Raw genomic sequence first — 25,477 nt, 5'->3', positions numbered from 1 at the left:
CCGTTGAATAGAAGAAGAAAAGAACGTTTTAAAGACATCAAGGCGCGCAATTTTTTTTGCGGTTATTAGCCCAAAAAGCATCAATAACCGCTAATAACAGCAAAAACAATTGCGCGCTGCGCGCGATTTTTTTAACTTATTTTCATATTGATACTTATCCTACAGTGACCTATGACCTCTACAGTCCTGTGTGTTGTGACCTATCAGTGACCTGTGTTTTGACCCCATTGACCTCGCTTTTGACCCCTGACCTGTAGGTGCGTCCACGCAGCGTGCCTGGCTCACGCAGGAAGTGAGTGGGCGGGGTCGGGCCCGTACATGTGCTTCGTCTGTCGACCTGAGGAGGGCGCCGCGGGAGAGGAGCTCAGACCAGCCAGCGCTGCGCAGGCTAGTCCTGTTAGCTCTACGCAAGCTAGCCCTGTTAGCCCTATGGAGGTTAGCCCTGTTAGCCCTACGCAAACTAGCCCTGTTAGACCTGTTAGCCCTACGCAAACTAGCCCTGTTAGACCTGTTAGCCCTACGCAAACTAGCCCTGTTAGACCTGTTAGCCCTACGCAAACTAGCCCTGTTAGACCTGTTAGCCCTAGGCAGTCTAGTCCTGTTAGTTCTACGCAGGCTAGCCCTGTTAGCCCCACAAAAGCTAGCCCTCTTAGCCCTACGCAAGCTAGCCCTGTTAGCCCCACAAAAGCTAGCCCTGTTAGCTCTACGCAAGCCAGCCCTGTTGGACCTCTTAGCCCTACACATGCCAGCCCTGTTAGCCCCACACATGCTAGCCCTGTTAGCCCCACGCCCCATAGCCCTACGCGGGCCCAGAGCAGCCCTACGCCACGACGTCTCACCGCACACACGCATTCAGAGCTAACAACACACATCATCACGTCATCCGCCCAGTGTAGCCCTCCTACTCACGGTTCCACCCCACAACACAGCAGCCCCGCGCGGCACAGCCCTGGAGGTACAGCGGCACAGTCATCAGTCACAGTACATACAGTCACAGTACAGCGGCACAGTCATCCACAACAGAGCCATCGTAGTCCTACATCATCTCCTCACAGCCCTACGCCGCGTAGCCCTACGTTAGCGGTGACACGGCGCGTTATTAGTCCTACACTGTCCCCCCCACACAGCCCCGCGTCGTCACATCAGAGCTGCTCGTCACGCAGTCCTACCCGAGACACGTGTGAACCGGACGCGCGTGAACAAGACACGTGTGAAGAAGACACACGTGAACCGGACACTTGTCGCGTCAGACGGGCCTACGACAGTCCTACTCGCCCGTTCGTACGGGAAGAGCCTACGAGCGGCCCCACGGACGAGGTCCATAGCTTTACCGATCCACAGACGACCCGTGTCGTCCGTAGCTCTACTACGCGTTCTCACCACCCCCCTCCCTCAGGTAGCCCTACACATGACATTGACCCTTCCTCAGGTAGCCCTACACATGACGCCGACCCCCACCCCCCTCCCTCAGGTAGCCCTACGCGTGAAAGTGACCTCGACCCCCCTCCTCGAAGGCCTACAGAAGAGGCCCAGGGTTTCGGCCCCGCCCTAACCCCCGGGCCGAGCCGGCTTAGTCCTACTACGCGGATTCGGCAGTCTTCTTCCACGTCGTGTAGGCCTACGACGCCGGTCGTCTCTCCTCCGCTGAGTCCTGAAGCCCGTGAACGCAGTCGTTCCCAACCTGAACACAGTCCTACCCAACCTGAACACAGTCCTACCCAACCTGAACACAGTCCTACCCAACCTGAACACAGTCCTACCCAGCCTGAACGCAGTCCTACTGAACACAGTCCTACCCAACCTGAACACAGTCCTACCCAGCCTGAACGCAGTCCTACTGAACACAGTCCTACCCAACCTGAACACAGTCCTACCCAACCTGGACACAGTCCTACCCAGCCTGAACGCAGTCCTACTGAACACAGTCCTACCCGGGACACAGAAGCTACACTGGAACAGACCGGCGTACAGACGGACAGTAGCCCTACAGAGCAGCTAAAGCCTACCCATCCTCCCGCCACGTCTTCTGGTAGGCCTACCACGTCTCCCAGTAGCCCTACAGAGCAGCTAAAGCCTACCAAGCCTCCCGCCACCTCTCCTAGTAGGCCTACCACGTCTCCCAGTAGCCCTGCGGAGCAGCTAAAGCCTACCGACTCTCCTAGTAGGTCTACCACGTCTCCCAGTAGCCCTGCGGAGCAGCTAAAGCCTACCGACTCTCCTAGTAGGTCTACCACGTCTCCCAGTAGCCCTGCGGAGCAGCTAAAGCCTACCGACTCTCCTAGTAGGTCTACCACGTCTCCCAGTAGCCGTACACCTGCCACCTCAGTATCTCCTGGCCCTTTGATGCGTGGGGAGACGCCGCGGGATACGTCGACACTGTGCCAGGAACGCCTTTCACCGGCCTACTGTAGGCCTACCGACGAGACGACAGGCCTTTCACCGGCCTACCGTAGGCCTAGCGATGAGACGACGGGCCTTTCACCACCAGCCTACCGTAGGCCTAGCGATGAGACGACGGGCCTTTCACCACCAGCCTACCGTAGGCCTAGCGATGAGACGACGGGCCTTTCACCACCAGCCTACTGTAGGCCTAGCGATGAGACGACAGGCCTTTCACCACCAGCCTACCGTAGGCCTAGCGATGAGACGACGGGCCTTTCACCACCAGCCTACCGTAGGCCTAGCGATGAGACGACGGGCCTTTCACCACCAGCCTACTGTAGGCTTACCGATGAGACAGCAGATGTCACGGCACATGCTAGTCCTGCCTCCAGTTCCCATGTCTTCACTGGTAACTCTAGTCCGGCTCGCGCTAGCTCTGCTAATGCTAGTCCTTCACACGCAAGTTCAGGTCATGCTAGCCCAATTCATGTTAGCCGCAGTCATGCTAGCTCCAGTCATGCTAGCTCCGGTCATGCTAGTCCAGTTCATGCTAGCTCCAGTCACGCTAGTCCAGTTCATGCTAGCTCCAGTCATGCTAGTCCAGTTCATGCTAGCTCCGGTCATGCTAGCCCAGTTCATGCTAGCTCCAGCAACGCTAGTCCAGTTCATGCTAGCTCCAGTCATGCTAGCCCAGTTCATGTTAGCTCCAGCAACGCTAGTCCAGTTCATGCTAGCTCCGGTCACGCTAGTCCAGTTCATGCTAGCTCCAGTCATGCTAGCCCAATTCATGCTAGCTCCGGTGATGCTACTCCAGTTCATGCTAGCTCCAGTCAATCTAGTCCAGTTCATGCTAGCTCCGGTCACGCTAGTCCAGTTCATGCTAGCTCCAGTCATGCTAGCCTAATTCATGTTAGCTCCGGTGATGCTACTCCAGTTCATGCTAGCTCCAGTCAATCTAGTCCAGTTCATGCTAGCTCCGGTCACGCTAGTCCAGTTCATGCTAGCTCCGGTCATGCTAGTCCAGTTCATGCTAGCTCCATTCATGCTAGTCCAGTTCATGCTAGCTCCAGCAACATTCGTCTTGTTTCAGGTCGGTGGCGTTCTGCTCCCTGCAGTCCAGCGTGTCAGCGTCCTGTCAGTCCCGTTCGTGGCGGTTCATCACAGCCCGTTAGCCCTACCGGGGACAACAACAGGCCCACACGGCTCAGCCTCACGCTTCCCATTCGTTCAGCCAGTCTTACATCACAGCCAAGTAGCCCTACCGTTCGGCTCAGTCCTGCATCCGGCCATCCTGGGCAGTGGCCTCTGGAAGGTCCTGCTCAGTCCACACACAACACATCCGTACCAGGAATCCTCAAACGCCTTATTAGCGCCTCAGTGGAACCAGCTAGCTCAGCTAGCCAACCGCTAACGGACGCGGATGCCCCAACGACGAGCCCCGTTCAGACGACCTCCTCTCCCGCTAGGAGCCCTTCTGGCTGCTTAGAAGCCGTCGATGCTAACGCTAACGTGCCCAGACATATCCAACCTGATGTTGACGCCACGCCAGCTACTAGCCCCTCCTGTGCAGTGGAGATGAGCCCGGTACATACTAGCCCCTCCCCTATGTGCACTCTGTCCTCCACGCTACAGCCCGGCTCCTTAGTTCTACAGCCCAGCTCCTCCACGCTACAAGCTAGCTCCTCCACGCCACAGGCTAGCTCCTCCACGCTACAAGCTAGCTCCTCCACGCTACAGGCTAGCTCCTCCACGCTACACGCTAGCTCCTCCACGCTACAGGCTAGCTCCTCCACGCTACTACACGCTAGCTCCTCCACGCTACACGCTAGCTCCTCGACGCTACAAGCTAGCTCCTCCACGCTACAGGCTAGCTCCTCCACGCCACAGGCTAGCTCCTCCACGCCACAGGCTAGCTCCTCCACGTTACTACAGGCTAGCTCCTCCACGCTACAAGCTAGCTCCTCGACGCTACAAGCTAGCTCCTCCACGCTACTACAAGCTAGCTCCTCCACGCTACGGGCTAGCTCCTCCACGCTACGGGCCGGCCCAATCCGTTCTGTTTTGCCTCAGGACGAGGAGATGGACATAGATGTCGTCGGCGGTGCTGCTGGCGATGCTGATCGGACGCAAGCTAGTCTCTCACATACTAGTCCGGTTCATACTGGTCCGGTTAGTCCGGTTCATGATAGTCCAGTTAGTCCAGTATGTACCAGCCCAGTGACTGGCCTAAGTCCTGTTCATACTCAGGCTAGCCGTAGCGCGTTGACGGCTACTAGCCCTAAACACTCACACAGCGGTTCATGTTCCCCTCATTCACACATCGGTTCATGTTCCCCTCATTCACACATCGGTTCATGTTCCCCTCATTCACACATCGGTTCATGTTCCCCTCATTCACACATCGGTTCATGTTCTCCTCATGCTAGTCCTCATGCTAGTCCTCATGCTAGTCCTCATGCTAGTCCTCATGCCAGTCGGACACAAAGCGGTCCCGTTCATCGTAGCTCCCCAAGCGTCGACGCTGGCTGTAGCTCTTCATCACACGGCGGTAGCCCCGCCTCCTCTCCACCGGTTGGCTCCTCCAGTCCCGTTCACCGTAGTGCTATTGAAGTCAGTGTCATCCACACCTGTCCGGGCCTCACGCAACACCTGGCCACCTCTGGTGTCATTTCCCGTCCAGCAGCCAAGGACTGGGCCAGTCCCGTCGTCCTGTCCTCCCCGCGTAGCGCAGACGACCAAACTCCAGGTCACTCGGTAGTCAGTAGCCCCGTTCGCCCCAGCTCAGCGCCCGGACACCTCTCACTCGCTAGCCTAACGGGCGCTGCTGCTGCTAGCCCGTTTCGCGTCGTTGAGGTCTGTGAGGCCAGCCCTGCTCACAGTAGTAGTCCAGTAGCTCAGGCCAGCGAAAGCCCCGGTAGTCCCTGCAGTCGTAGCCCAGCTCACGCTAGCTTCACACACAGCCTTAATCACACACAAGCTAGCCGCATCGTCGCTAGCTCAGAAGAAGAAAACGTGGAAACCGAGGTTAGCGCCACAGAGCTGCTACAGAGCTCTCTCCCGGTCGGTCGTGTTCAGGTTGAGGCGAGCGTTCCTTCGACTGATGCTAGTCCAACAGATGCTAACCCAACAGATGCTAGCTTGCCTGGCGCTAGCCCAACAGATGTTAGCCCACCCGGCGATAGCCCAACGGCTACTAGCCCACCCGGTGCTAGCCCAACAGATGTTAGCCCAGCAGACCACAGCGAAACACCGGCTAGCCCAATAGAAATCCAGGACAGCACCACTACTGCCACTTCACACTCCGTTCAGACAGAGCCGCCACGTAGCCCTGCCGCCGATGCTAGCCGCGTACGACGTCCTCACGCCGCGCACGGTAGCCCCCCCACTCAGGACAGCGGCGGTGCCACGGCTAGCGGCTACGCTACGGTTAGCGGTAGCCACAGCGTCGTCACCACAACACACCTCATCACCTCGAGTCAAGGTAGCTCTCCTCCTCAGATGAGTCTTTGTCACGCCGCTAATCGAGCTAGTAGCTCCTTCGGCGCTAGTCCAGATGTCAGCCCGGGCGCTAGTCCTGTTAGCGCCGTCTGTAGCTCCTCCCCTCTGTGTGAACAGCAACACGCTCTGTCTGATGACGGTGAGTAACCTTTACACACGTGTGTTGTGTTTGTGTGTGTGTGTGTGTGTGTGTGTTATGTTTTGTGTGTACTCTGAAGACTCACCTCTTCAGACTCCGCCTTGCCCTAGCCGTGACAACCATGCCATCTTATGCAAAGGTTAACACATTAACTCATTGAGTGCCACAATCCGTCAAATCCGTCATAAAAAAAAAATCAAAAAAAAAATATAATTTCAAAATAAAAGTTTTTTTTTTTTTTTTTTTTTTTTGGGAAAAACGTGTTCAGAACCCAAGATATGATGATTTGAAGATTTGCTGCTCCATCCACTCCTTGTTTAACCTATAACTTAAAAAGGCTGTATCTCACTAACTAAGCACTTTTTTTTTGACAATGAATTTTGAATTGTGGCACTCAGAGCCAAAATTCCAAAAATGAGCATGGCATTGAATGAGTTAAGATCGCATCTAAAAAAAAAATCTAAATCCTAACAATTTTTCGGAAGAAAATATAAAAAAATAATTTTCACGATTTTTCAAAAATAGCAGATCTACAAGCTCGTAGCGCGGCACTCGGTGCCGCGCTACGAGCTTGTAGATCTGCTATTTTTGAATAGCCCAAAGAGATCTAAAGTGACACAGATGCGTTCCAGGTATCAATGGGTTAAATTGACAAATGTGAGAATTGATTCTGAAAAAAATCGTTTTTTTCACAGAAAACAAAAAGTGCTTAGGAAGCGAGATACAGCCTTTTTCAGTTCTAAGTTAAACAAGGAGTGGATGGAGCTGCACATCTTCAGATGATGATATCTTGGGTTCTGAACATGTTTTTCAAAAAAAAAAAAAACGTGAAACACGTTAATGGCACCCAGCGCCATAGCGGTAAAAAACAAGTGAAACACATTAACACATTGAGTGCCAGGGGTTTTTCAAAACAGGGTACCTCCAGTGCCTGGAATTTTAACCATTTTTGGACCTTTTTCAAGTAGTCACAAAACATTTTCAGTGATCACCGTCCTCACGGTGATCCCCTCATTACACACATAGAGGTCTCGTACAATCCGGGGAAAAAGATTAAAAACATTCGGTAAACCGTTCCATAGTTGCAGCCAGTTGAAAATAGTCGAAAATACATCGTAAAAACAAAAAGTACACAGGAGCCGAGATACAGGCTTTTGAAGTCATAACTCAACCAGGAGGTGGATTGGAGTCTAAATCTTCGTAAAATTATATCTCCTGGTGCTGTGAAGGGAAAAAAAAAAAAAAAAAAAAAAAATCTTTTTTTTTTTTCATATTTTTCCCCAAAAACGGCCATAACCGTTTTTGGCACACCATGTTAGGATTATGAAAAACGGTCCGGACCGTTTTTGGCACTCAATGTGTTAATGGCACTCAGTGAGTTAACTGTAAATCACTCTGGATTAAGAGCGTCTGCTAAATGCCTGCGGTGTAAAGTTGTACATAGAAAGAATCAGAGGCATTATGTAGATGTGTTTGGTGTATAACTATATGGTTATAGACACATAATGGAAACCAGGGGGTGTTGTAGTGGTTTAAATCAGTGGTTTTCAACCTTTTTTCGCGTCAAGGACCCCCCAAATTGACACATATTAGCCCAGGGACCCCCATTTGAAAAGATATGCCAGGGACTCAACCATTTTGATTCCTTCGGGGTCCCAATCTACACAGTAGTACCATCATCAGTGTTCATTTAACTCTGAGAGTGTACAAATGGAACCAGGTTCCATTTGTACACTCTCAGAGTTGACGTTATATAAGCGTCAATTTGGTTCCTAATTATTAATTTGGCTGGGGACCCCCTGGAACCCCCTCAAGGACCCCTGGTGGTCCCCGGACCACTGGTTGAAAACCACTGGTTTAAATGGTTACATTTGATTAAATGACAGCTTTATGCTTAACAGCGAAAGTCGTGGGTCCTTTATTTCATTTATTAATTGAAGGATGTTTTCTCTCTCTCTGATTGGCTCGCTCGTCCAGACGTGAGCGAGGAAGACGCCGTGAAAACAACGGGAGAAGAAGAAGAGATCTCTGAGGGGGAGGAGCTACAGAGACGAGAGGAGGGGCTAGAGAGAGAGGAGGAGCTAGAAAGACAAGAGGAGAGAGGTGCAACTAGAGCTGGTTCTCTATTGGCTGCCTCCCGCTCTCCCCTCCCTCCCTCCCCTCCACCACTCAGAGCGGAGCTCCCCCGCCTCCCCCAGCTAGTAGAATCGACCAATGGGGGATCAGCGGGGAAGGAGGCGTGGCCGCCGGAAGAGACCGCCGCAGGTCACCACGACCTCGCCACCGCCGACAGCCAATCGGAGACCGTCTCGGCCGATGAACCCGCCACGACGACGACGGCGGCGGCTACCGAACGCACCGACCAATCGGAGACACCGACCGGCGTGCCTGTAGAGGAAGAAGGGGAGGCGGAGCCTCTGAAGTCACTGTCGCTTCCTGAAACCTCGCCAGGAGAGCGACCGCCCGCCGGCAGTAGTGTCACTACCGAAACGAACGAGGAGGAAGAAGACGCAGAAGCTTTAGAAGAACCTGAAGAACCTGAAGAACCTTTAGGGAACGAGGAAGAAGACGCAGAACCTTTAGAAGGTGAAAAGCTAAAGCAGGAAGAAGACAAACCATTAGAAACGGAAAAACAACGTTCAGAAACAGATACTGAGGTGGCAGGTGTACAGAAACTAAGAGAAGAAACAGAAAACCACACAGAGAGTCAAAGACTAAGAGAACTACGAGTAGAACCAGTGGACAAGGAGGAAGAAGACGAAGAAGCTTTAGAAGAACGTTTAGAAGAAGCTTTAGAAGGACCTTCAGAAGAACCTGAAGAACCTTTAGGGAACGAGGAAGAAGACGCAGAACCTTTAGAAGGTGAAGAAATAAAGCAGGAAGAAGACAAACCGTTAGAAACAGAGAAACTAAGAGAAGAAACGGAAAGACTAAGAGAACTACGAGTAGAACCCGCCCCTGTCGTCGCCACGGCGACGGCTACCAAACACACCGACCAATCGGAGACCAGCGTGCCTGTGGAGGAAGTATCGCTTCCTGAAACCTCGGCAGGAGAGCGATCGCCCCCCGCGGCGTCCGCCGGCGAGAACCAGGAAGAAGACAAAGAACCTTTAGAAGGACCTTCAGAAGAACCTTTAGGGAACGAGGAAGAAGACGCAGAACCTTTAGGGAACGAGGAAGAAGACGCAGAACCTTTAGAAGGTGAAGAACTAAAGCAGGAAGAAGACAAACCGTTAGAAACAGAGAAACGACGTTCAGAAACGGAGAAACTAAGAGAAGAAACAGAAAACCACACAGAGAGTCAAAGACTAAGAGAACTAAGAGTAGAACCAGTGGAAAAGGAGGACGACGAGAACGAGGAAGAAGACGAAGAAGCTTTAGAACAACCTGAAGAACCTGGAGAACCTTTAGAAGAACCTGAAGAACCTTTAGAAGGTGAAAAACTAAGAGTAGAACTAAAGCAGGAAGAAGACAAACCGTTAGAAACGGAGAAACGACGTTTAGAAACGGAGGAACTAAGAGAAGAAACTGAAAACCACGCAGAAAGTCACAGACTAAGAGCACTACGAGTAGGACCAGTGGAAAAGGAGGAAGAAAGGGAAAAGAGAAGATCAGAGGAAGAAGAAGAAGAAGAAGAACTATTAGACGTAATGAAGCGGAACGAGGACGAAGGACTTGAAACAGAAAAACCATTAGAAACAGGAATTAGAAGAAGATTAGAAGAAGACGTAAAAAAACGATTAGAAGAAGACGAAAGAGAAGAAGAAGACGAAAGAGAGGAAGAGCAAGAAAGAGAGGAAGAGGAGTCAGAAAGAGAGGAAGACGAGTGGAAGGAGACGGAGGAGGAGAGGGAGCAGAGGGAGGAGGCAGAGAGGGAGGAAGAGGAGGAGTCGGAGAACAGGAGGGGAGGAGTCGTCAGGCTGTTGGACAAGGAGGTGATGGAGCTCATGGCCGCCTCGAGCCCGCCTCCCCTCCGCAGCAGAGGGCGGAGCTTAAGAGCGGCCCCTCCCCTGCCCGCTGCCGGGCCCCGGCCCCAGGAGGCGGACCTTTCGTCGTCGTTCGTCCGCCTCCGCGGCTCTCCCTTCTCCGCCGAGGCGTCGCCCGAGACCTCCCCCGCCCGCGACGACCCCCAGCCCCCCTCCTCTCCCTCTACACCACCACCTCCCCCCAAGGTAACCTTTAACCTTCATATGTTTAACCCTTTAAATAAATGGTGTCTGTGCCAGTTGGTCAGGTACAGACCAACAGAATTCAGTCGCTAGCGCTAACTGTCAGTTAGCGCTAGCGACTGAAGTCTGTGACCATACGCCCGTTCAGATCAAGGGGCAAGGCTTGGATATTTACGATGAGGCCGACACGGAAGCTTATGAATGGCCAGAGTGAGGCGCTGTTTTACCCTGCGCCGACCTGCAGTGTCAGAAAGAATTTATTTTAACGCAAGTGAATGGGTTTTTGACAAACTTTAGACTAGATTTTCTTACCGTAATAAAAATTGTCATAAATTCTATATGCTTCCAGTCGCTAGTTTAAAGTCTCCTTTCAATCATCAGGATATGCGTTTTGGTAAATTATGGTCCCATTTATTCTAAAATTGACCATAAAGTAGGCTATGCTCCAGGAGGGGCGGGATGATTTGATTGATAACCTACACAACCAATAGCATTTTTGGGGGTTGTTTTCCGGTTCGCTGGTCACGTGTCTGGTCTCAACCAATAGCGTTTGAGTTCCGGCGTGGCCAACTGTATATATTAACGATGGAGGAATGCATGTTCCTGAACTATCGGCTTCATTTTTGTTCTGTAGACTTTGTCCATTCTTTTTTTACAGTCTATGGCGCTAACTGTCAGTTAGCGCTAGCGACTGAAGTCTGTGACCGTACGCCCGTTCAGAGCATGGGAAGGCACTGTGGACTCTCCCCATTGGCTTAAAGGACAGCCAATGGGGAGAGAGTCATGAACAAGTATATATATATATTTATATATATATATATAGACCAGCATGATTGACAAGCTGGTAAAAAAAAAACTGACCATACTCCCGTGTGTGTGTGTGTGTGTGTGTGTGTGTGTGTGTGTGTGTGAGTGTGTGAGTGTGTGCGTGCGTGTGTGTGTGTGTGTGTGTGTGCGTGTGTGTTTAGGCTCCTCCCACTACCATCATCTCTTTGACTCCAAAGATGGGAATGGGAAAACCAGCGATCTCCAAGAGGAAGTTTTCCCCCGGCCGCCCGCCCGTCAAACAGGTACCCTACGCTCTCTACTGTACTCTCTACTGTACGCTCTACAACAGGGTTCCCCAATAGGCGGCCCGCGACGACTCCTGGCATAACATTTTTTTTTTGGAAAAAAAAAGATTTTTTTATGGAAAAAAAAAGTTTTTTTTGGGAAAAAAAGTTTTTTTTTTTTTTGTTTTAAAAAAAAAAAAAATCAAAAATCAAATTCACACACACTTACAAATTGTCTGTCAAAATTACAACACACAAGAACCCCAGGCCTAAAATAACCGTCAAATTAGCTAGATTAGAGGGTGGAAAAAAAAAATCGAAATAAAGTTGACAAAAACAGAAATCAAAATCCACCCAAAACCCGCGAAATGTTCGCTCAAAACCCGCCCAAAAAAACGCAAAAAAAAAAAAATCCCACACGCGCGAGGGCACCGGCCCTCATCTTGGCACCCGTGACAGGATTTGGCCCTTGGGGAAAACTAATTGGGGAACCCTGCTCTACAAGGATTAAAGTTCTCAGTCACCATCAGTGGTGGCAAGCAACTGAGTACATTTACTTAAGTACTGTACTTGAGTACAATTTTGAGGTATTTGTACTTTACTTGAGTATTTCCAATTTCCAATACTTTTACTTCTACTCCACTACATTTCAGAGGAAAAAATTGTACTTTTACTCCACTACAATTATTTGCAAACTTTAGTTACTAGTTACTTTTCAGATATAAATTATGATATTATAAAACATACATTAACCACTTTAGCCCTATTTTATACCTAGGCTATTTGAAAATAGCAGATCTACAAGCTCACAACGCGTCGCATCGCAGCTAGTTGTTCACGAGGGGATTCTCTCCCAGTGCAGTGTACTGTAGATGATGCCCTCGCTAACACAAGGAGAATAGTGATTAATTTTCTCAAGTTTGCACAGTCAGTCCCGCTTTGAAGACATTCAAACAGAGCTAGGGCAGGACACAAAACGTCTTCAGCAAGACGTTCAGACAAGGTGGAACAGCTCGCTGATACAACGCCTATACTGGAACAGAATATACCATGAAACACTTTCTCCAACCCCTCGGAACGTTGGCTTCACGTCGTTGCACTTTGCTGTGCTGCAATTTTTTGCGGTTTTGGGCAAAAATTTTGCGGTTTTAGCGGCATAAAGAATGTTCAAACGCACCCATGGACACCCAAAACCGCAAAAAACGCAAAATTTTCGCCCAAAACCGCAAAAAACGTAAAATTTTCGCCCAAAACCAAAAAAAATAAACGTGAATTTTTCGCCCAAAACCGCAAAAAAACGCGAATTTTTCGTCCAAAACCGCAAAAAAAAGCAAAATTTTCACCCTCTCAATTGTAAAATATCTCCAAATTACGGACATGTTTTCTTTGTTTGTGCCGGCCCGGCTCCACCAAACGAAAACACTTTCTTCAGCGGTGCACTGCTACTGCGTGTGGCGACTCGCGTTGATAGGCAAACGGAAGAGTCGCACCAAAACTCATGGCCCCATTGGTTCTCGTATTTGTTTTACTGAGGATAAGGTTAGAAATACGTTTAGGGTTAGGCATAGTTTACTGATGTTAAGTTTAGGGAATAAGGTTAGGTTTTTGGCAGCGTTTTACTAACCCTAACCCTAACCCTAACCCTAACCCTAACCCTAAGGTAGGTTTAGGCATCGTTTACTGAGGTTACGTTTAGGAATACCGCCGGATTTGCCGCGGGGGCGACAGTGTTTTTGGACGAGCGTTTTGGTGTTCAGTCTACAGGCTGCCCATAGGGTTAGGGTTAGGGTTCAGGCATGTCATGTTGCTCAGTGAAAATAGACGATCTACAAGCTCTCTATTTTAACACTAGTCCATACCCGTGGGGGGGGGATATGCGCACATGATCTGGCAACCCCGGGAGCCATTCATCCCATAGCTGCAGGGCCATCCCACAGCTGGGGCAGTAGGCTGTTTGTGTGTGTGTGAAAGGCTCTAAACTTGGTGGGTGGTCCACAGACTCTTCACCCACCCACACACTCTCTCTAAATGCTTTTATCATTGTATTTAAATCATTTTATCTTAACACATTGGGTGCCAGGTTTTTTTAAAAACAGAGTACACTGAGTGCCAGGATTTTTAACCATTTTTTAGGAGCCGAGATACAGGCTGTTGAAGTCATAAGTTAACCAGAAAGTGGATTGGAGTCAAAATCTTCGAAAAATGATATCTCCTGGTGCTTAGAAGGTAAAAAAAAAAAAAAATGAAAAAAAAAAAATTGAAAAAAAGTTTTTTTTTTTCAAAAACCGTATATATACGGTTTTGGCACCCAATGTGTTAAACATAGTTTTATCATATTATATAAATCATTATCATCATTTCATAAGGTTTTATTTGAATCATTATCATAATTCAAATGTTTTATTTTCATTTTGAACATTATCTGACATTTATTTTCCTCCATGTTTTTGTTCCCCCCCCCCATCTCCTTGTTTCCTTTTCCTCATTTCACCTCCTTGTTTCCTCCTCCCTCATCTTGTCTCCACTCCTACCTCCTTGTGTCCTACCTCCTTGTGTCCTTTTGTCCTCCCTCCTTGTGTCCTACCTCCTTGTGTCCTTGTGTCCTACCTCCTTGTGTCCTTGTGTCCTCCCTCCTTGTGTCCTACCTCCTTGTGTCCTTGTGTCCTACCTCCTTGTGTCCTTGTGTCCTACCTCCTTGTGTCCTTGTGTCCTACCTCCTTGTGTCCTTGTGTCCTACCTCCTTGTGTCCTTGTGTCCTCCCTCCTTGTGTCCTTGTGTCCTCCCTCCTTGTGTCCTACCTCCTTGTGTCCTACCTCCTTGTGTCCTACCTCCTTGTGTCCTTGTGTCCTACCTCCTTGTGTCCTACCTCCTTGTGTCCTACCTCCTTGTGTCCTTGTGTCCTCCCTCCTTGTGTCCTACCTCCTTGTGTCCTTGTGTCCTACCTCCTTGTGTCCTTGTGTCCTACCTCCTTGTGTCCTTGTGTCCTCCCTCCTTGTGTCCTTGTGTCCTCCCTCCTTGTGTCCTACCTCCTTGTGTCCTACCTCCTTGTGTCCTTGTGTCCTACCTCCTTGTGTCCTACCTCCTTGTGTCCTTGTGTCCTACCTCCTTGTGTCCTTGTGTCCTACCTCCTTGTGTCCTTGTGTCCTACCTCCTTGTGTCCTTGTGTCCTCCCTCCTTGTGTCCTACCTCCTTGTGTCCTTGTGTCCTACCTCCTTGTGTCCTTGTGTCCTCCCTCCTTGTGTCCTTGTGTCCTACCTCCTTGTGTCCTTGTGTCCTCCCTCCTTGTGTCCTTGTGTCCTCCCTCCTTGTGTCCTCCCTCCTTGTGTCCTACCTCCTTGTGTCCTTGTGTCCTCCCTCCTTGTGTCCTTGTGTCCTCCCTCCTTGTGTCCTTGTGTCCTCCCTCCTTGTGTCCTTGTGTCCTCCCTCCTTGTGTCCTCCCTCCTTGTGTCCTCCCTCCTTGTGTCCTACCTCCTTGTGTCCTCCCTCCTTGTGTCCTTGTGTCCTCCCTCCTTGTGTCCTACCTCCTTGTGTCCTACCTCCTTGTGTCCTTGTGTCCTCCCTCCTTGTGTCCTTGTGTCCTCCCTCCTTGTGTCCTTGTGTCCTCCCTCCTTGTGTCCTTGTGTCCTACCTCCTTGTGTCCTTGTGTCCTACCTCCTTGTGTCCTTGTGTCCTCCCTCCTTGTGTCCTCCCTCCTTGTGTCCTTGTGTCCTACCTCCTTGTGTCCTTGTGTCCTCCCTCCTTGTGTCCTTGTGTCCTCCCTCCTTGTGTCCTTGTGTCCTCCCTCCTTGTGTCCTACCTCCTTGTGTCCTACCTCCTTGTGTCCTACCTCCTTGTGTCCTTGTGTCCTACCTCCTTGTGTCCTACCTCCTTGTGTCCTACCTCCTTGTGTCCTTGTGTCCTCCCTCCTTGTGTCCTACCTCCTTGTGTCCTTGTGTCCTACCTCCTTGTGTCCTTGTGTCCTACCTCCTTGTGTCCTTGTGTCCTCCCTCCTTGTGTCCTTGTGTCCTCCCTCCTTGTGTCCTACCTCCTTGTGTCCTACCTCCTTGTGTCCTTGTGTCCTACCTCCTTGTGTCCTACCTCCTTGTGTCCTTGTGTCCTACCTCCTTGTGTCCTTGTGTCCTACCTCCTTGTGTCCTTGTGTCCTACCTCCTTGTGTCCTTGTGTCCTCCCTCCTTGTGTCCTACCTCCTTGTGTCCTTGTGTCCTACCTCCTTGTGTCCTTGTGTCCTCCCTCCTTGTGTCCTTGTGTCCTACCTCCTTGTGTCCTTGTGTCCTCCCTCCTTGTGTCCTTGTGTCCTCCCTCCTTGTGTCCTCCCTCCTTGTGTCCTACCTCCTTGTGTCCTTGTGTCCTCCCTCCTTGTGTCCTTGTGTCCTCCCTCCTTGTGTCCTTGTGTCCTCCCTCCTTGTGTCCTTGTGTCCTCCCTCCTTGTGTCCTCCCTCCTTGTGTCCTCCCTCCTTGTGTCCTACCTCCTTGTGTCCTCCCTCCTTGTGTCCTTGTGTCCTCCCTCCTTGTGTCCTACCTCCTTGTGTCCTACCTCCTTGTGTCCTTGTGTCCTCCCTCCTTGTGTCCTTGTGTCCTCCCTCCTTGTGTCCTTGTGTCCTCCCTCCTTGTGTCCTTGTGTCCTACCTCCTTGTGTCCTTGTGTCCTACCTCCTTGTGTCCTTGTGTCCTCCCTCCTTGTGTCCTCCCTCCTTGTGTCCTTGTGTCCTACCTCCTTGTGTCCTTGTGTCCTCCCTCCTTGTGTCCTTGTGTCCTACCTCCTTGTGTCCTTGTGTCCTACCTCCTTGTGTCCTTGTGTCCTCCCTCCTTGTGTCCTACCTCCTTGTGTCCTTGTGTCCTCCCTCCTTGTGTCCTTGTGTCCTACCTCCTTGTGTCCTTGTGTCCTACCTCCTTGTGTCCTTGTGTCCTACCTCCTTGTGTCCTACCTCCTTGTGTCCTTGTGTCCTCCCTCCTTGTGTCCTTGTGTCCTACCTCCTTGTGTCCTTGTGTCCTACCTCCTTGTGTCCTTGTGTCCTACCTCCTTGTGTCCTACCTCCTTGTGTCCTTGTGTCCTACCTCCTTGTGTCCTTGTGTCCTACCTCCTTGTGTCCTTGTGTCCTCCCTCCTTGTGTCCTTGTGTCCTACCTCCTTGTGTCCTTGTGTCCTACCTCCTTGTGTCCTTGTGTCCTACCTCCTTGTGTCCTACCTCCTTGTGTCCTTGTGTCCTACCTCCTTGTGTCCTTGTGTCCTACCTCCTTGTGTCCTACCTCCTTGTGTCCTTGTGTCCTACCTCCTTGTGTCCTTGTGTCCTACCTCCTTGTGTCCTTGTGTCCTCCCTCCTTGTGTCCTTGTGTCCTACCTCCTTGTGTCCTTGTGTCCTCCCTCCTTGTGTCCTCCCTCCTTGTGTCCTTGTGTCCTCCCTCCTTGTGTCCTTGTGTCCTACCTCCTTGTGTCCTTGTGTCCTACCTCCTTGTGTCCTACCTCCTTGTGTCCTACCTCCTTGTGTCCTTGTGTCCTACCTCCTTGTGTCCTTGTGTCCTACCTCCTTGTGTCCTTGTGTCCTTGTGTCCTACCTCCTTGTGTCCTTGTGTCCTACCTCCTTGTGTCCTTGTGTCCTACCTCCTTGTGTCCTTGTGTCCTACCTCCTTGTGTCCTTGTGTCCTACCTCCTTGTGTCCTTGTGTCCTACCTCCTTGTGTCCTACCTCCTTGTGTCCTTATGTCCTCCCTCCTTGTGTCCTCCCTCCTTGTGTCCTCCCTCCTTGTGTCCTACCTCCTTGTGTCCTACCTCCTTGTGTCCTCCCTCCTTGTCTCCTACGTCCTTGTCTCCTACGTCCTTGTCTCCTACGTCCTTGTGTCCTCCCTCCTTGTCTCCTACGTCCTTGTCTCCTACCTCCTTGTCTCCTCCCTCCTTGTCTCCTCCTCATCTCCTCATCAGGGCTCTGGTTGGTGGAGGAGACGCAGGGCGCTCAGCCCCCCTCCTTTGTCTTCCCAGGATTCCACGGGGGAGGGAGGGGGGAGTGACCTAAGCCCTAAGCCCCGCCCAGCGGAAACCACACCCCTCTGGAGCCCTAGAGTGGTAAACCAATCAAAACGCACCGTATAATAATGCTGGTCCCGTGGGACCGGGCTCCATGTGGACCCTCTGCTGGTCCTCAGACCAGAGGTTTAGAACCTGTGTGTGTGTGTGTGTATGTTTTTTTTAACATTTTTTAACGTTTTTTTTTACGTTTTTTTTTTTTACATTTGTTTTTTAAACGATATTTTTTCCTTTTTTTTTAAACGATTTTTTTTCCTTTTTTTTTTTTTTTCCTTTTTTTTTTACGTTTTTACATTAACGTTTAAACATGTGTGTGTGTGTGTGTGTGCGTGTGTGGGGGGGAAATTAGATGAGATGTAGCACACACTGATGACATCACTGCTGTGCTCTCCTCCTATAGGGCAGAGGGTCGGGGTTTCCAGGAAGAAGGCGGGGCCGAGGAGCAGGGATTGGTGGCCGTGGAGGCAGGGGGCGGAGCCGACCGAAGATGCAGGACAGCATGAGTCTGTCGCCAGGAGTAAGAAAACACACACACACACACACACACACACACGGACACACACACGCACACGCACACACGCACACTCATTCTCACGTGTTGAAATGCATCCCATCAAACATTCAGATGTTTTTCTCTCAGTATAGAGGAAGAATGTTTAGGATGTTTACTGCATTGGTTTCTCAAAGTGGGGTACGGGGACCCCCAGGGGTACTTGAGGCGGTTCCAGGGCCCAGTTAATTGATGGATAGGAACCTTTCTGGTTCTGTAACTCTGAGAGTGTACAAATGGGTTAATTTGGTTTAACATTTGGTTCATTTGGTTTAACATTGTATCTAATGAGCAGTCAGAGAGACAGTGGGTTCATATGGTTTAACATTGTATCCTATGAGCAGTGGGTTCATTTGGTTTAACATTGTATCTAATGAGCAGTCAGAGAGACAGTGGGTTCATATGGTTTAACATTGTATCCTATGAGCAGTGGGTTCATTTGGTTTAACATTGTATCTAATGAGCAGTCAGAGAGACAGTGGGTTCATTTGGTTTAACATTGTATCCTATGAGCAGTGGGTTCATTTGGTTTAACATTGTATCCTATGAGCAGTGGGTTCATTTGGTTTAACATTGTATCTAATGAGCAGTCAGAGAGACAGTGGGTTCATTTGGTTTAACATTGTATCCTATGAGCAGTGGGTTCATTTGGTTTAACATTGTATCCTATGAGCAGTGGGTTCATTTGGTTTAACATTGTATCCTATGAGCAGTGGGTTCATTTGGTTTAACATTGTATCCTATGAGCAGTGGGTTCATTTGGTTTAACATTGTATCTAATGAGCAGTCAGAGAGACAGTGGGTTCATTTGGTTTAACATTGTATCCTATGAGCAGTGGGTTCATTTGGTTTAACATTGTATCCTATGAGCAGTGGGTTCATTTGGTTTAACATTGTATCCTATGAGCAGTGGGTTCATTTGGTTTAACATCACCCTGTCAGACGCAGAGAAACTCGTCCATGCCTTTATCTCCTCTAGACTGGACTACTTAGACCCTCCAGAAAAACGCGGGCAAAAATCCTTGATTATGTGGGCTAAAACTCTTGATTATGCGGGCTAAAACTCTTGATTATGTGGGCTAAAACTCTTGATTATGTGGGCTAAAACTCTTGATTATGTGGGCTAAAACTCTTGATTATGTGGGCTAAAACTCTTGATTATGCGGGCTAAAATCCTTGATTTTGCGACGAAATATGCAGGGTTTTTTTTTTGCAATTTTATACGGTGAAATATGCGGCAATATGCAATATGCGAAAAGTTGCGAAAAATGCGAAATATGTTAAAAGTTGCTAAATATGCGGAAATATGCGATGCGAATCACATATTATGCGATGCGCGTATTATGCGATGCGATGCACACATTATGCGATGCGGCCTTTTTGAAAAAACATTACCCCCGCATAATTATGCGCCATTTTGCTGATTATGCGGTAAATTCTGCGATCGCATAAACACATTTTTCTGGAGGGTCTAATAAATGGACTTGCCCCCCTCCCTACCTACAGAAATTAATTAGGCCCCCACAAAATTCCACCCGCACCCTCAGATCTACCAGCAGATTCCTCCTCGATGTCCCTGGTACCAAATCTACGTAGTATGGGTGACCGGGCCTTCTGCTCGGCAGCTTTAAATGTATTATTATTATTATTATTATTATTAACATTGTATCTTATGAGCAGTGGGTCTTACTAGAGGTCCTATGGGCGGTCGGGCCCCTAGCCACGCACGGGGCTCTAGGTTATTTTAATTCCTTTTAACACATTGCCTGCCAAGATCGAGTTAACTCGATTTTAGCAAAACAAAAATATATATATATATATATTTTTTTACTTTTTATTTTTTTTATTTGACCCAAAGACCAAGGAGATATGAATTTTTGAAGATCTTTACTCTCATCCACTTCCTTGTTAACTTAAAACTTTAAAATGTTGTATCTCGGCTCCTGAGTACTTTTTTTTTTTTTCATTGAAAAATCTCTGGCAGGAATAACAATAGGCAGTGAAAATAATTCAGGCAGTCAATGTGTTAAGGCTAAAGGATAATTCCTTTGAACAGGTCGTTCATGAAAGTCCTTGCGGTCTCGTTTCCAATGAGAACCTGTGAGCAATTAGGGGTTAAGAGTCTTGCTCAGGGACGTTTTGTTTATTTTGGGTTCATTTGGTTCTGTGTGTATACAGACTGCTTATCAGTCAAGGGGTCTACAGAACGTTGTCTCTCTCTCTCTCTCTCCCCCTACAGGCCAGCATAGAGCAGTGCATGCAGTCTAAGGATGAAGAGGAGAACTCGATGCACAACACCGTAGTACTGTTCACTACATCTGACCACTACACCCTGAGACAGGTACCTGTCTGCCTGCCTGTCTGTCTGTCTGTCTGTCTGTCTGTCTGTCTGTCTGTCTGTTCACTACATCTGACCCCTCCCCCAACCAGGCTCAAACAGTCAAATACGTCATAAACCGGATGTGACGTTTTCCTTTAAGCTTGTGTGTTAACATATTTAATGAGGTTAATTAACATATATTTGCATACAGGACATGTGTGTGGTGTGTGGGAGTGTAACATATTTAATGAGGTTAATTAACACATATTTGCATACAGGACATGTGTGTGTGGGAGTGTAACATATTTAATGAGGTTAATTAACATATATTTGCATACATGACGTGTGTGGTGTGTGGGAGTGTAACATATTTAATGAGGTTAATTAACATATATTTGCATACATGACGTGTGTGGGAGTGTAACATTTAATGAGGTTAATTAACATATATTTGCATACATGACGCGTGTGAGAGTGTAACATATTTAATGAGGTTAATTAACATATATTTGCATACAGGACATGTGCGTGGTGTGTGGGAGTTTCGGTCGGGGAGCCGAGGGACGACTGTTGTCCTGTTCCCAGTGTGGACAATGTTACCATCCTTACTGTGTCAATGTGAAGGTAACTACACACTGCTACACAACCACATACACACCCATATACACATATACACAATGTTACCATCCTTACTGTGTCAATGTGAAGGTAACTACACACTGTTACACAACCACATACACACCCATATACACATATACACAATGTTACCATCCTTACTGTGTCAATGTTAAGGTAACTACACACTGCTACACAACCACATACACACCTTTATTACTGTGTTTATTCTACTGGTTCTATGGGTCAGTCTGTGTGTCTGTACTGTGTTATTCTACTGGACCTATGGCCAGGAAAATAGCAAAAATAGCAGATCTACAAGCTCAAAACGCGTCGCGCTGCGACGCGTTTTGAGCTTGTAGATCTGCTATTTTTGCTATTTTAGCCTTTGAATAGGCGGGAAAACGCCTTTGAATAGGCGGGAAAGCGCCTTTGAATAGGCGGGAATAGGCGGGAAAACGCCTTTGAATAGGCGGGAATAGGCGGGAAAACGCCTTTGAATAGGCGGGAAAACGCCTTTGAATAGGCGGGAATATGTTAATTATGTTAATTATGTTAATTATGTTAATTATGTTAATTATGTTACATTATGTTAATAATGTGACATTATGCTAATGAACAGATAACCAGGGTCATCCTGACCATGGGGTGGCGCTGTCTGGAGTGCACGGTGTGCGAGTCGTGCGGCGAGGCCAGCGACCCCGCCCGACTCCTCCTCTGTGACGACTGTGACATCAGTTACCACACCTACTGCTTAGCCCCGCCCCTTCACACCGTGCCCAAGGGAGCCTGGAAGTGCAAATGGTGGGTTCGCCTGTCAATCATATCCCTGTTGTGTCTCTCTTTGTCCAATGAATGGCTTTTAAAAATGTCTCTGCCGCTGTAGACCCGCCTCCTTCTGATTGATTACCTTATTAACACATTGGCTGCCATGTACGCAGATCTGCGTTCTTTCAAAAAAAGAAAAAAATCAAAATATATATATATATATATATATTTTTATTTTTATTTTTTTATTTGACCCAAAGACCAAGGAGATATGATTTTTTGAAGATTTAGACTCCCATCCACTTCCTTGTTAACTTAAAGGGGCTACACCATGAATTAAAAACATATATATTATATATAAATATTGCCCCCTAATACGTTTTAAACAGGTTGTAAGCCTAAAAAACATCCAGATATTTTTTCTCACAATCTGACTGTCTGTCATTCCAAGCTTTTTCAGCTGCAATACCAAAACGTCCTATTGGGCAGGGGGGAGCTACTGAGCAATTCTGTCTGGCCATCATCAATGCAAAATCAGGGCAAGTGACATCACTCGCCCTGCCATTCTGAAATGGCCTGTTCAGACACGCCCATTCAGGAAATCCATGAAATGAGCATGAATGACTGAATGTTAAAAAAAAAAAAAAAATTGGGTACAAGAGACACTGGGGAGCCCAAAAAATACTTAAAACCTAAAAAAAAAATGAAATTCATGGTGTAGCCCCTTTAAAACTTAAAAATTCTGTATCTCGGCTCCTGAGTACTTTTATTTTTTCATTGAAAAAGTCTGGCAGTCTACTGTAGGAAATAAATAAATAATTGTGGCAGCCAATGTGTTAACATAAATGTAATGAGGTACAGTCAGACATTAAGGCTAGAAGGACTTGTTTCCACTGTGGTCCTATGTATGTATGTATTCAATTAATCAAGATAGCATGTTGATTAAGAAACGCCCCGATTTTACCACGTGAAGAACCAGAATACGACCAGACAAAGCATAATGACACCACATCGCCATGAATGGAGTACGTTTGTATGTTCATTTATTTAACCCATACCGAGCAGTGTGCGTCCAATAAAGCCGTCATGTCTCATGTAGACTGTTACCATTTCCCAGTGAGACTCAGACGGGCGTCCTCGTTAATGAGAGACAGCCTGGAGAGAACATGAATGTGGACGAAGGCTGGTGTGTGTTGGACGCGACATTACAAAGTCTAAACCAGTTGTGCTATAAACACGCCCCCTTCTGTGGCCAACGCGGAAGTGCCTTTTTCAAACAACCGCGGACTATTTCTTTTCGCCGATAAAGTATAGTTTTGGACCATGACGGAGGCGCGCCGACTCAGCAGACCTTGAGGCCGAGGAGACGCGCCCGAGCGCCTCCAGGCGCGAGTGCCCGCGTCGACCGGCCAATGGTCTGCTAGTCGACTCAGCGCCGTTCGAGTTATGTACCGATAGGGACAGAATAGTAAATAATGTTTTGGTGAGACCGTTTGCCCCAACTGTCACTCAAAGTGGCTACTGGCCAATCACAGCGCGTCCTTGCACAAGCGTATTGGCCAATCATGCACAACTGGTTTAGCGGACCCCCATCAACATATGTTGTTCCAGGGACCCCCCCAGAAGCAAAGATTTGAGTTACAAATGTTCGCTTTAAAAAATATATATATTCAAAAGTTTGCACACATTTTCACGATTTTTCAAAAATAGCAGATCTACAAACTCATAGCGCGGCACTCGGTGCCGCGCTATGAGTTTGTAGATCTGCTATTTTTGAATAGCCCAAAGTGTAAAATAATGCTTTTTAGCTCACATCTAAAAATGACACAGTTCCAGGTCTTAATGGGTTAAATGTCTGATCTCGTATAGTTTGAAAATAGCAGATCTACAAGCTCACAACGCGTCGCATTGACATTGCGTTGTTTAAACGTGTTTATAAAATGTTCTATTTTCACAGGGATTATTTATTAGTGTGTTAGATATACATTTATGAGTGGATACATACATGTGTCCAGATGCCTGTCAAACAGGTCTACTATGGCATTGGTTCTCAAAGTGGGGTCCGGGGACCCCCAGGGGTACTTGAGGGTGTTCCAGGGGGTCCCCAGCTAAATGATGGATAGGAACCAAATGGACCCTTATGGGTGTGTAACTCTGAGAGTGTACAAATGGAACCAAATGGACCCTAACGGGTCCATTTGGTTCCATTTGTACACTCTCAGAGTTACATTAACATTGATTTTACAATATGAATTGGGGTCCCAGAGATAGAAATGCCATGAAATGGGGGTCCGTAGCCTCTCTAATGCATGTCAAACTGGGGGGTCCTTGACATTAAAATGGTTGAGAATCACTGCTAGAGAGCCGTAAAAAATCTTCTCTTACGGGGGTCCCTGAGGCATATCTTTTGAAATGGGGGGTCCGCGGGCTAATAAGTGTCAATTTGGGGGGTCCTTGACATGAAAAAGTATTTGAGAACCACTGCACTATGGAACAAACGGGTTCAGCCAAAGTCTACAAACTGCCTGTGACACGTGGTGAGATCTGAGCTGAAGACCACGTCAGGATATAGATTGATAAATGCCCAAAGTTGCGGCGATCTCGCCGTACGCCCATTATTTGGCCTTGTTGATAAATGAGGGCCAATAGACCACCGAAGTCTGACGTAATTTACACATCCTTGGTTTGTCTACCTGGTTGGCGGTTTTTCCACCCCCGTTCTGAATCCCCATAGACGTGTTTAATATCGCGTCAAATAAGAACTGTGTTCCTAAAATAAACAAGTGACCCCGCGGCGGTTTGACTCTTATGGATATGAAGCATCAACTGACGGTGAGAAAAACCATAATGTTACTTCCGCCGAATTAGTTACATTTTCGCCACAAATATAAGTGACTGACTATCATATAGAGTAGACCCTCCGGAAAAATGCGTTTATGCCATCGCAGAATTTACCGCATAATCAGCAAAATGGCGCATAATTATGCGGGGGTAACGCTTTTTCAAAAAGGCCGCATCGCATAATATGCGATTCGCATCGCATATTTCAGCATATTTCGCAACTTTTAACATATTTCGCATTTTTCGCAACTTTTCGCATATCGCATTTTTCGCATATTGCCGCATATTTCACAACTTTCCGCATATTTCGCAACTTCCCGCAATTCCACCGCATAAAATTGCAAAAACCCCCGCATATTTCGTCGCAGAATCAAGGATTTTAGCCCGCATAATCAAGAGTTTTAGCCCGCATAATCAAGAGTTTTAGCCCGCATAATCAAGAGTTTTAGCCCGCATGATCAAGAGTTTTAGCCCGCATGATCAAGAGTTTTAGCCCGCATAATCAAGAGTTTTAGCCCGCATAATCAAGAGTTTTAGCCCGCATAATCAAGAGTTTTAGCCCATCATAATCAAGAGTTTTAGCCCGCATAATCAAGAGTTTTAGCCCGCATGATCAAGAGTTTTAGCCCGCATAATCAAGAGTTTTAGCCCGCATAGTTTTAGCCCACATAATGAAGAGTTTTAGCCCGCATAATCAAGAGTTTTAGCCCACATAATCAAGAGTTTTAGCCCATCATAATCAAGAGTTTTAGCCCGCATAATCAAGAGTTTTAGCCCATCATAATCAAGAGTTTTAGCCCGCATAATCAAGAGTTTTAGCCCGCATGATCAAGAGTTTTAGCCTGCATAATCAAGAGTTTTAGCCCATCATAATCAAGAGTTTTAGCCCGCATAATCAAGAGTTTTAGCCCGCATGATCAAGAGTTTTAGCCCGCATGATCAAGAGTTTTAGCCCGCATAATCAAGAGTTTTAGCCCGCATAATCAAGAGTTTTAGCCCGCATGATCAAGAGTTTTAGCCCGCATAATCAAGAGTTTTAGCCCGCATAATCAAGAGTTTTAGCCCATCATAATCAAGAGTTTTAGCCCATCATAATCAAGAGTTTTAGCCCATCATAATCAAGAGTT

At 48.0% G+C, this 25,477-nt stretch overlaps 1 protein-coding gene across 1 annotated transcript in view; it reads left to right on the top strand.

Annotated features, from left to right (window-relative positions):
• Positions 1-25,477, top strand: part of LOC311041342 (uncharacterized protein) — a gene marked incomplete at its 3' end in the record, with an annotated part of 90,586 nt that overhangs the window by 45,298 nt on the left and 19,811 nt on the right. Inside the window, exons 15-22 of the mRNA XM_084086250.1 lie at positions 258-6,019; positions 7,997-10,191; positions 11,157-11,258; positions 17,155-17,295; positions 17,657-17,773; positions 20,046-20,147; positions 20,646-20,750; positions 21,364-21,545. Of these exons, the coding sequence (XP_083942376.1) occupies positions 258-6,019; positions 7,997-10,191; positions 11,157-11,258; positions 17,155-17,295; positions 17,657-17,773; positions 20,046-20,147; positions 20,646-20,750; positions 21,364-21,545 (8,706 nt within the window). The remainder of the gene's footprint in view (positions 1-257; positions 6,020-7,996; positions 10,192-11,156; positions 11,259-17,154; positions 17,296-17,656; positions 17,774-20,045; positions 20,148-20,645; positions 20,751-21,363; positions 21,546-25,477) is intronic.

This window comes from Gymnoscopelus microlampas, assembly GCF_963454915.1.
Source record: "Gymnoscopelus microlampas genome assembly, contig: SCAFFOLD_60, whole genome shotgun sequence".
In the NCBI taxonomy this organism is placed as follows: domain Eukaryota; kingdom Metazoa; phylum Chordata; class Actinopteri; order Myctophiformes; family Myctophidae; genus Gymnoscopelus; species Gymnoscopelus microlampas.
The sequence above is the reverse complement of the archived record's forward strand: the minus strand, read 5'-3'. Positions and strand labels throughout refer to the sequence as shown.